The sequence below is a fragment of the Erpetoichthys calabaricus genome, chromosome 14 (assembly GCF_900747795.2).
Source record: "Erpetoichthys calabaricus chromosome 14, fErpCal1.3, whole genome shotgun sequence".
Classification (NCBI taxonomy): Eukaryota; Metazoa; Chordata; class Cladistia; order Polypteriformes; family Polypteridae; genus Erpetoichthys; species Erpetoichthys calabaricus.
In genome coordinates, this window is record NC_041407.2 from 30,151,858 (window position 1) to 30,164,610 (window position 12,753).

The 12,753-nt window shown below is 37.9% G+C and overlaps 1 protein-coding gene across 3 annotated transcripts in view; it reads right to left on the reverse strand.

Moving 5' to 3' along the window:
• cog1 (component of oligomeric golgi complex 1) overlaps nt 1-12,753 on the reverse strand; it is a 58,578-nt gene that overhangs the window by 27,508 nt on the left and 18,317 nt on the right. For all 3 annotated transcript variants that reach the window (XM_051936232.1, XM_051936231.1, XM_051936233.1), the window contains exons 7-9: nt 8,674-9,483; nt 8,207-8,353; nt 1,460-1,624 (exon numbers count right to left, since the gene is read on the reverse strand). In XM_051936232.1, the coding sequence (XP_051792192.1) occupies nt 1,460-1,624; nt 8,207-8,353; nt 8,674-9,483 (1,122 nt within the window). The remainder of the gene's footprint in view (nt 1-1,459; nt 1,625-8,206; nt 8,354-8,673; nt 9,484-12,753) is intronic.

Sequence of the window (12,753 nt, forward strand, 5' to 3'; positions counted from 1 at the left end):
TGCATACTGACTTGGCAGTGCATTGTAGAAGATGCATTTGAAAAGTCACACTGTAACATATCTAACTAAGAAGTTACATCTTGCCTGAAGAAAAGGCCTAAGTTGCCACGAAAGCTTGAATATTGTAATCTTTTTAGTCAGCCAATGAAAAGTGACATTTTGTTTGACTTCTCACTATAATTAAGAGGTTTAAATTAGAAGTGTGTGTGAGGGGCCAGTGTTTAAAAAAAAAAAAAGTATACTGGGGGCACCTGTCTGGACATTTGCAACTTACCCAATTTTGTTTCAGCTAAAGGGAGAAACTTGAGATGATCAATTAAATTATTCTATGTATTAAGGATAAATTGATAGTGTAATAGTTTACTTAAAATTAGTAAGTACTTTTTACCCGAGTGCCTGAGATTACAACATTAATATGGACATGGAAGGTACTGACAGATGCATGTAGGCATATAAGACCCCTTTGTTAATAATGGGATTCTGTTTAAGTTAGGTTAGCCTCAAGATATAAAATAAACAACTTTTGGACCTTTAAAAATCAGTAAGCAAGACTGTAAACTGTCATATATAACATTTGCCCTAAACTACAGTGCACTGAGTAAGCATTCGGAGCTGTTTAGTTTTTCACACTGTATTATGTTACAGCCTTATGCTAAAATTGCTTCAATTAAATTCTTCCCTACATCAGGCAACACGCAGTGCACCAGAACGACAAAGTGAAACAGAATTTTAGAAAGTTTTTTTCAGGGGTGGGGATTGATCGGTTTAGAACCTATTTTTGTAGAACTTGACTTATTTGTATGGAATTTTATTTGAGTTTAATAAAATCAATTAAAAAAAAGTTTTGCACATTTATTAAAAATAAAACAAATACTACAATATCACAGTGACCCAACGTACAGAGCCTTTTCTACGACACTTGAGGTTTGGCTCAGGTCCAATCAATTCTACTGATCAGCATTGATATGTTTCTATACCTTGATTGGAGCCCACCTGTGGTCAATTCAATTGATTACATACTCATCTATAGGAGGTCCCATAATTAATGTATATCGGAGCAAAAACCACGGAAGATCAGGATACTAATAGAACTGGTGCTGGAAGATTAGTTTAAGACATTAGTGTACTGCAGAGTTCATTCTCTTCTACAATGTAAGAGTACAGGGCCATCCTGCTCCTGTATGGTCCTTTAAAAATAGATGGCAATAAAACAGAACAGCAATGGGAATGTTAATCTGTCATTTGTTCATTTCTGTATACTGTACGTTTCCTAAGTCTCCCCATTTAAAATGAACTAACAATATACAGTCCAACATTTTCAGCCTATCTGGGGGAATATACAAATGAAAAATCAACCAATCAACCGTTAATTAAAACAATGAATGTCTTATCATAGAATATTCATTATTACTTGACCCATTTTCTTCAAAAAAGGAACAATTCATAATAAACCACATACCTTGTTGCTTTGCTTGCTTTTTGTGAGTACTTCATAAACAGCTACCACTTCTTGGAGGCAGTCTTTGAGAAGTTCTTGAAGGGTGATTTTTGGCAAGGCATGACCACCAACTCTGTTCACCTCTTGGCACAGGTGGAACAGTAATAACTGAATATACCATGATGGCTAAAAGAAAGTAATAATAAAAAAATGATGTAAGGTACAGACATCATTTAACAAGTACACTTTAAAAAAAGAACTGAATACATTTGCATAAAGATACACTTTAGAAAGATCATGAAAGCACTGCTGCCTCGCAGTAAGGAGACCCGGGTTCGCTTCCCGGTTCCTCCCTGCGTGGAGTTTGCATGTTCTCCCTGTGTCTGCGTGGGTTTCCTCCGGGTGCTCCGGTTTCCTCCCACAGTCCAAAGACATGCAGGTTAGGTGCATTGGTGATCCTATATTGGCCCTAGCGTGTGCTTGGTGTGTGTTTGTGTGTGTCCTGCGATGGTTTGGCGCCCTGCCCAGGATTGGTTCCCTGCCTTGCGCCCTGTGTTGGCTGGGATTGGCTCCAGCAGATCCCCATGACCCTGTGTTCGGATTCAGTGGGTTGGAAAATGGATGGATGAAATTTTTCAACAAGGCATTTATATTATATAAGTTAACATAATTCTGCTTCCACTGATAGCATTTTTCCTCTTGATCTGACAAGTACCATGCTATTATGATAAAGTAAATATTTCCTTCAAATGGAGAAAAATCTAAAAAGATTCTGAGATTGCAGAACATATTTTGGATAAAGGTGCATTCAAAATTATTAAATAATACATTTTCAGTACACCTCATAATTATTATCAGACAACTCAATCACACATTCAGTCATAAGGGAAGTTACAAGCAACACAGTGTAAGTGAAAGTATTTCACTTGGTACTATAGAGGGGGAGGAATTCAGTTATTAGCATGTTTTACAGCAACCTAAAGCTCAAACAGTGTACCAGTTCCTGCAAGGAAGATCAAGGTCTACCCACTGCAAACAAAATTTAAATGAATTTGCTCTTTCAGCTCTATATATGGCATATTATTGCTGCAGTTGTTTAGGATGTGAGAAAAGCCAACTGCCTTTTGCATTTCCTAGAACATATTTCATTTACAATCTTAATTAGTATGTAAGGCCAACTTTGTAATGGTAAAAGTATTGGAACAGCAAGGTCAATTCATTTATTTTTGCTGTGCACTGAAGACAATTGTGTGCGAGAGCAAAAGATGAATATGAGAAGAGAGCTAAGAGTTTCAGCTTTTATTACCTGGTATTACATCTAGATATGATAAACATAAAAGACCATAAGCCACACCATAGCAAACAGTGGCAGAAAATCTTATGAAGCAATTGGTTCCCAAAGATGTCAGTATGTCAGAAGAAAAGTTAGCAAGTAAACTGCTTCAATTTTGCAATCTAAAAGGAGGCCAAACAACATATTGGCTTTTAAATATTAAAAAAAAAAAAAACAACAACAAAAAAAACAAAACATTGCTGTGTTTCCATTTGGGTTGTGCCTGTAGCCAAATAAAAGAAACATAGAAAATATTAAGATATATATTGTGCAAACTGCAAAAATATCAGCAATATATTTATGGAATATTTTTTTTGCCAAAATGTCTTACCCTTAGTATGTATTTGCACACACTAACATATAAGGTCAAAGGAATCTACAGGAAAAAAAGGCTAGTAAAATTATACAAAACATTGCACGATTGGGGTACAAACCAAAGGATGCTCTACTAAATGCAATTTCCCATTGGGATTAATAAAGTATCTATCTATCTATCTATCTATCTATCTATCTATCTACTGTGATGACGTTTACTGTAGAATATTTTACCCCATTTTTCTAATGTCAATAATGAAAAGAACAAATGTGTGTATTACAGGGTTAAAGTATAGGAATTCACACAGTTTAAAATGTTTTTCATTCTTGGGAAGGTAACAATACAGCAGGAACTGCATGGTGAATTTAACATACAAGTATATCTGAAAAACAAAACGTTCCAGCCAAAGACAATGAGAAATACTAAAAGAATTGCTTCAGAAATGGAAAACAGGAGACATTTGAATGGGTGCTGGCAGTGTGGAAAGAAACAACCAATTATATTACTGAAGATTTCACCCTGCAACCTTTTAAAAGTGACTAGATAATATGCTCAAATCAACTATGTGCCAGTGTACAAAAAAGCAATAAGAAAAGAGGTTTTATTAATAAAGGCACACAATGCAATGCTTTAGGGCCATTTGTTTAGTTAATTGTTAGGTTGTCCAATTATGTCATCCACATATTTTTTAAAAACTGTCAGGATGTCAGCTTCAACTGCATGATCCGATCATTTGTTACAGATTTCTATTTTGAAAGCACTTCTCCTGAATTTCAGCTGGCATCCTTTAGTACAACATTCACTATATAAATGAAATAATTCTGCTCGATCAACTTTATGGATGTCTCAGAATTATTAAATCTTGGATTCGGTCCTTATGTGTTCAACTCAGTTCAAACACTAAACAGATTTACTTTCCTTAGCCAGTCAGAAAAAGACATCCATCCACCTGCACTGCTACATTTTCCATTAAAGAGTGTTGTTACACAAACTGTACACAACACTCCAAATTCAGCATCACTAATACATCCCAAAGTTGTTGCATACTTGTCTCTTGTTTTATTTTCAAAAATCTTTTTCAGTGTTTCAATTTTCAATGTTTGCTTTCTGTAGGCCCATGTTATATTAATCCTGTCTTAAATTGCACATCACACTTTTTTCTTGTCTATTAACTGCATTACAGGCTTTTACCATTTCTGAAAATTGTTCCAAATATACCAATTGTATTTCTATCCCTCTAGTTTTGATTTTGAAATTTAGAAGATTACTGAATATACTGTATCTGAACTGAGGTTACTAATATAAATTTAAAAAGAGTAACAGTTCTAAAATAGATAGAGGGACTCCACGGATAACTCACCTCATATGGGGCATTCTTCAGTAATCTTAACTCTTTGTAAATGATCTCTCATGTCAATAACTTCAGCCTTTAGAAGTAGCCACTGATATGAAAAAGGCCATTGTGAAAATGCTAACTAAATTAACCTATGAGCTTTGATTTTTTGTACTACCATGGTTGTCTGTTCAACAAGTATAACAGATTAGTGTGACAATATTTTTCTTAATATTGTCAACATACTAGAAGACATTTAATTTTTTTTCTGATTATAATTTGTATAATCTTAGATGTAATCAAAGTAAAGCTTTTATAGGTCTATATTTAGTGCAATCCATTCTACCTCAATCCTAGAAATGTTCCAGTTATCTATCTGGGGCCCATCTGTAGTGAATTCTTGAATATGCTTAATAAATGCTTATAGGTTAGGTATTTTGCAACATATTATCAAGCCCAGGGGTTTTCATTGTCTTCAACACGCTTAGTACATGAACAAAATCTCACTCTTTGGATTTAAATCTTTAAAAATAGAGGTAGAGGTCAGTTTTATTTATGGCTCTCTAGTTTTTCAAAGTTCTATATCTTGGAGACAATATAACTTAATTTGTAATGCAGTAGACTGTTAACAATGAGGCTGCTGGTTTAGTCTCCACCATCAGACTCGATATAACTTCGATCAATATCCATATTACTAAACGAGAATGGTAAACCGGATGGACGCAGGGACATCCGGACATGTGCCGTGGACGCAAAGGACGTACTGCGCAGGCACCCCACAAATCCTCCCCCTCCAAGCAACGGAAACCGGATGGAATGCAACGTAAAATAAGAAATGAGGCGCCACGCCCATAGCACACAGAAAAAAGGAGTCAGACGCCGGCGCCGCACACAGCGCCGCACGAAGCCCATTGCACACGAAACGGGACACACACAAAGAAGAGGATCGAGACCCACGACACACAAAGCCCCCCTCCAGTAACTGAAATAAGAAATGAGGTGACACGCCCCTAGAACACCAAAAACAAAGGAGTCACACGCAAGTGCCACATAGCACACAAAACGGTTCGCACACAAAAAAGACGATTCAGACCCATGACACACAAACACCCCCTCCACTAACAGAAATAAAAACTCAGGCAACAAGCCCCTAGCACACAAAAAAAAAAGAAGACGCGAGCGCCACACAAAGCCCATTGGACACGAAACGGGACAGACTACGGACATAGCACACGAAACGTACACAAAAAGGACGATTCAGACCCACGACCACACTAACATAAATAAGAAATGACACACAAAGCCCCATTTCTGAACGAACCGTCCGTATTAAACATACGTCATCTCAACACATTCACACTATGCAGCACAGGTGGATCTCATTACAATGAGGCACTATTAACCGTTCAACCGCAGAAAAGGCTCCATATTAACAGTGAGTGCGATCCTCCTTATTACTTATCCATATTTCTAATGCTGAAGAACAAACAAGTCATGAATTCACGATCACGGGTACAAAACGATACGGCTCGGGTAACGGGACCAAACACACGAACCTGCATGAAAAAAAACAATACACGTCGGCGCCTACAACGCGCTTCTGAAACTCCGGAAGAAAAAATGTCTCGGCTCCAAAAACGCAAAGCTCAACTAACACAGTTACAGAAACGAACCCAGATAAACAGACACAATGAACGTAGATGCATGCACCGCGCGTCTCAAAGTGCTGCATCGAAACAGGCATGGGTTCAAAATGAAACACCTCCCGTCTCAGACATACAGAAACGGCAGCGAAGGGACAAAATAAATAAACGCAGACGTCTACAACGCGCATCTGAAATGCCGGAAAACAAGCAGGCAAGGCTCCAAAAACAGAAAGCTCAACTGACCGACATACAAACCGGGCAAGGCTCAATACAAACAATGCACGCCGTAAACTACAACGGGCTTCTCACACAGCACAGGCAAATCGATTACAGCTCCAAAACAACACGTCCCAAATACTGGACATACAACGACACGCCTCTCAAACAGCACAAGCAAAAGATACACGTCACGGACATCAACGACAGACACCTGGTAAATGCTTGCGCCAGTTAGCTGACAACGCGTCCAATAATGAGTCCACTATTCAGGAAAATTCATTGGGATTAATGAATGTCATTTGCAATCATTGTCATTCACTTAACTTCCCTGAAGAAACAATTGGCAATACAAGTAATGAATTTACACGTTGTTGTCAAAAGGGTCAAATTACACTGCCTCCTTTACATTCATATCCTGAATATCTACAGAAGCTTCTAACTAACGATGTACCTGAAAGTAAAAACTTTATGAACTGCATTAGATCCTACAAATCGCTATCCACTATGAACATGAACAGTAGCAATGCACGTGACATCCGTCTTGCAAAACTGTTAATTATTGATGAATGTACAATGGCATCCAGTCACTTACTCAACACCATTGATAAACTTCTACAAACGTTGATGAATAATAATATTCCCTTTGGAGGAAAGATACTTTTATTAGGAGGAGATTTTAGACAGTGCTTAGCTATTGTTACACATGCCATGCGCTCAGCTATTGTTCAGTCCACCTTAAAATACGCAGACAATTGGCATCGCTTTCAAAAGATACAGTTAGTACAAAACATGCGATGTCCAGATCCAGATTATAACAATTGTTTATTACAACTGGGAGATGGTACACTCACCAATACAGATGGACTTCACCCAGATATTATTACAATTCCTCAAGCCTTTATCTGCAACGACTTAGTTACAGAGATATTTGGAACAGCAATCTCATTAGACCAAATACCCCTTTTAACACAACACACTATATTATGTCCAAAAAATATTAATGTGGATCACATAAATAACCAAGTCATTGCATTACTTCCTGGAGAGACACAACTCTTTCTAAACTCTGACAAAGTTGACTCTGATGACGACAATGACCATCTTCATTTCCCCTTAGAATATTTAAACACTATTAACCCAGCCGGATTACCACGACACAATCTTAGCCTTAAAAACGGAACAATAATCATGCTATTAAGAAACCTTAACACTAAACAGGGTTTATGCAATGGCACACATTTGGTCATCAACACCATGACACACAATGTTATTCAAGCGACAGTTCTTAAAGGATCACATGCTAACAATACTGTTCCGATTCCTAGAATTGACCTCACAAGTTCTGACCTGAAATTACCTTTTACACTTAAATGGCGACAGTTCCCCATTAAACCTGCATTTGCCATGACCATCAACAAATCACAAGCACAAACCATGGACAAGGTTGGCATCTACCTCTCTGAACCCGTTTTTGGACATGGACAACTTTATGTGGCCTTCTCACGAGTTCGACGTTCATCTGATGTTAAAGTTAAGGTTATAAGTGCTCCATGCCAAGGAAAACTCATTCAAGGACAAGACACCATCTTTACTACTAATGTTGTGTACAAAGAAATTTTCCAATAAACCTTTACACTGTGCCACACATTTTATTGTTTGCTTTCTATATGCATCATCTACACCTTCACACTATGCTATATCTCATTCATACATCACGCTCTTTGTCATTTCCCAACACCAGGGGTTGGCGAGCGAAGCCCCCTAGTATTGAACTATCTCTTCATGACAACAGGAAAATGCATACAGGTGATGTTTTCACTTGATGAAAACCCTGCTGAGCCACTTAGTCATCAAAATGTACACATAAAACTGCAACAGAAAACTGACAAATTTAGTCTACATAAATCTAGCAATTTCTAACCTGTACAGGAAGTCTGATTTTTGAAGTGATGCTGTTTCCTTGCTCTGACTCTTCTTGTATCTCCAGTTCTTCCCAGTTAGTTACTGTAGCTAGGATACTGCCTGCAGAGTCAGAATGGAGCATCTCAGACATATTTTGGACCAAAGTCTGAAACATGGGAAAATTCTTTGTAAGGTATCATTCTTTAGAACCAGACATAAAAAAGAAAAAATAAACCAAAACACTAGCAAGGTTTTAAACAAAGGAACAAAAAAATAAATGTGGGATGAACATGGTTTATGCAGAGATTTATTGTAAGAGCTTTACTGAACATACTTAAAAAATGTAATATGCTAAAAACCAAAGTACTTTTTAACCATTGCAGCCATACAGATTATTCTGTACTTTCAGTCTAACCAGATCTTAATGAAGAAAGAAGTACTTCACCTGCTTCTAGTACTTTTTTGAACTCTAAAATCTTGCCTCACCTTAGATATCAGACTGGTCCAAATACGATATGCATCCAAGCTGTGCTGCAATAGTTCTTCCTTAAGTTCTTGCCATTTTGTCTGTGTAGTGCTCACTTCCATGCCCTTACTGTTTCCCTTTCCAGTCTTTCGACCAATGCGCACTGCATCTCTGATCAAGTTACCAGGGATATCCTGTTTTCCCATGATGCACTGTTTCAGGTTGGGGCACAGTTCTCCAATGGACTGACAAAGACGAGCCATAAAAAGAACTGAATTGAGACTACCATCTCTAAGCGAAAATCTGCAGTAATCTAACTGACTTTGTGAAGTTCTTAGTTCCTGCTGAATGCAAGAAAGGATGTAGCGTGTGCAAGCCAGACAATGCTCTTGGAGCATCAATTCAACTATATTGGCATCAGCATAGCGATCAAATGCAGAATTCTTTCGCTGTGAATCAGAGTCTGGAACATTTAAAGGTCCCTTTGAGGCACTTTCAGGTGGTAAGTAAGCAAGGAGGTCTTCAAGTTTGACTTTGAGTTTTGTATCCAAAGAACCACAAAAGTTCTGGACACAAGGAGTTAAAGCTTGTGCCTTCATAGACAATCCACTTTTCAGAATATGGCTACGGTTAGCAACATTTATCCAGGCAGCATCACTTGGTAGATCATTTGGAGTTTCAGACCAGAGGAAGGAGGCAATGTCATATTCAAACTGCAGAGTTTTGTTCTGACCACAGGCGTCTGTCACTGTTTTCAACTCCAAGAGAGCTGTGAGGAGAAGCTGTTTGGAGCTACTGGATATTTCCTCTAAACCTTCTTTAATCAGAGCCTTTAAAGAAAAATAATATGTAGAATACACCTTTGTTAACTTCTTTAAAAAAAAACAAAAAAAAAAAAACAACAAAACATGCAACTTGACCAAACTTTTGGACATGACTGTATATGCATAAATTATTTACAGGCAGATATAGACGACTAAACTCTGGTGTATTATAATATTTAAATATAATGAGTGACTTAAAATATATACTGGTAGTTTTAATGTCTCACCTATGCTACACCTTGTTATCAAAAGAAAAGTTGCTTCTAAATTCTCAATCACTTACAATGGAGGAGAAAATTAGAAATGAGCCTACTGCAGTTTTTTCATTTACTCAAATGCCAGCATTTGTCGCAAATGTGACAAACATTCTAGCAGTAATAAATAGCAAAAAACATGTCTGCTTAAATATGTATTATTTTTAATAAAAAGCTGTTGCTCATTAGCCCATGTTAATCTTTCAGTAAGATGGTAACTTAGCTAAGCAGTCAAATACCCGAGCTAAACATGCAAAACCTATCTCCATTGTCAAACTTTATACATATTCTGTCTCTCTATTATAAAAAAAAAAATCTTGGGATGAGACGAGACTTCTTTCCTGTGACAAGACGTGATCTTTTGAAGAGAGACAGACAATTTCACGTCCTGCGAGACAGTCAAGTCACTTCATACTTACAAACTTTGGAAGCAAGTGCCGTGATACACATGCAGAGCAGGTTAGAGTAGGTTGTAGGTTCCCCTTGGAATTAATAAAGTATCTATCTAGAGATAATGGAAGTAAGAAAATTTGAAAGTCTCAAAAAAATGAGAGTAAAGATCGCATTAGCGCAAACAAACGGAAAATATTACTCAGTGAAACAACGGGACAATGAAAAGAGATCGCATAGTGTTTGAGGATGTCTGGGGGATAGACAAGGCAGTGAGAAAAGTACAGCTGCTGTACAGGCTTTTAAGTGCCGCACAAAATGCAGATCACGCGGCATGGCAGCAATCCAGAAGCTGATCAAGCAAAGAGGAGGTAAAAAAAAAAACAACTTATTTATTTCCAATTGTATCACCATTTAAGAAGGGTTTCAGAGGAGCAACCGTGTCTCCTTGGGTTGCATTCAGCCCCCCTCTTCACAACGGCACGTTGCACTGGCAGGAGAGGGGTAGGCAAGTGAAGTGCAGATCACGCGGCACGGCACCAGCAGAAAATCGAGCAAAGAGGAAGTTAAAAAAAAAAAAAAAAAAAACCACTATTTGTTTCCCATTGTATCACTGTTTATGAAGGGTTTTGGAGGAACGGCCGCGTCTCCTTGGGGTGCGCTCAACCCCCCTCTTCACAATGGCGTGTAGCCTTGCCTTTGGGGCGGGGATGGGGGCTGGTGCTTATTGGGGGGGGGTGTGGCAAGCAAAAAAATAAAAAAACAAGGCAAAGAATGATTTTAAATTTCTTTGGGATATCCATAAAAACCTTAGAACTTCTGTGAAGCGGAAATGAAAACAAACTGTCAAATTCTGCCAAGGATTAAACAGAAAGTTGTACTAGGGGTGCCGCTATAGCAGCTGGTGATGTTCTCATGGAGGATGAGAGAAAAAAAAAATGAGAGGAAGGTAGTGTGGATGAGGACACATCTGACAAGGTTAAGGAGAACGAAAGGTCCAATACGAACATTCTACCCAGCATGTGGAGTTGTAAACAATTTAAGATTTAACAAAATTCCTGTCCATGGCTATTATGCAAAGGAGTGAACTTTGGGTGTGCATGACACTGCTGCACCCACTGATTAGAACTTTCTGTCAGTGATGTTGTAAAATAAATGGAAGAGATAAACCATTTTAAAGCACTGATGGGCAAACAACACAAAACTGACAACACTTCAGGAAAAATGACAGAAAACAGAGCTGAAAGAACACAGCAATGTTCTTGATGTGCAACTCTGCAAGTCTGGCTAAATTCTAGATACAAGGTGGGCAGCCTCTGGCTTCAGAACTTTACATGCAATGTGGAAATATTACTCTGCCACTCATTTATCAGTTCTTCATCTCCACATATGACAGTTTCAAAATGGGACCAATGTACTGCATATTAAGCAACTCTGGGTAGTGATAGTCCTGTAATGTTTTTTTAAGTTATCCAGGTACAACTCTTTGAAAAAAGTTTCCGAATTATCTGTTAAGAGGGGATGGCACATCATTCAGGAAAACCAGGTAACAAGAAGTTCTCCAGGTGTGATTTTCTTCCAAATTTAGACAATAATGTGGAAAATCACCTTCTTTCATGGTGAGGGTGAAAACTGGATACAAGAGGATATAACAATAATTAAGGATGCATAAACCTGACATGCCTGATGCATTGTATGGTGAAACCAAAGTAGGATCACCCTGTCACATTACTAGTGTATGGCCAAAAGTCAGGGCATTCAGAGAGTTAATTTATAGTGATGGAACAGATGTGCAGAAAGAAAAGGAGAAGATGTTGGAGGCAAATAACACAATTGTGATATCAAGTACAGAATGTGAAAATGCGTTTTTGCAAATATTAATTTGCACAGCAAACTGGGCATCGTTGTAAGTTTCAACCATTGTATTATTGCTCTTCACAAGACTTAAATGGCCATTATTTACAAAGTTCAACACAGTGCCCTATTTTATGTCATGGACTGAAGTGCAACCAACCTGTGCAAATCTAGAAGGGAGGCAGGATGCAAGTCAGAAAGCTATAGCTGTATGGTGTGAACCCTTCCAAATAATAGGAATTAAGATTTCATCCAGTCTAATGGGAGTAAGTAGAATAATTTATTTACAGTTTTGGAAAGTGTAAAACACTTTAGTCATTTTAAAATGGTGTTGGAATATGCAAGTAAATGACCAATGTATTTGAGCAAGCATGTGAGTAAAATACTGATGTACTATATTTATTAGGGCTATGATGTAATTGAAAGTTAATGGAGCTGTGCCTGTGTCAAAATTTCTGTTGTTGGGGCACCCTCATTCAACTCCTCAGGAAGTTATTGTGAGCTCTGGCACCTCATGATTTGCAAATTAAGTTCTGAATTGGACAAATTATACTATTATAAAGGGTTATGTCCAATAGGCTGCAAATGGTAAATTTGATTGTTTGGAGGGTGAAGCTAGAATAAAATAGGACAGTACCAGGGAAAACATGCTCTACAAGGTGTGGTCAACCAGGTAGCTGTATCAGAAGCCCTGGTTACAGGGAGGTACAATTTGGGCAAAAGGAAGAAGCAGAAAGAATGAAAATCATGCTACTCTAATCCCCATGTCAGAGAATGT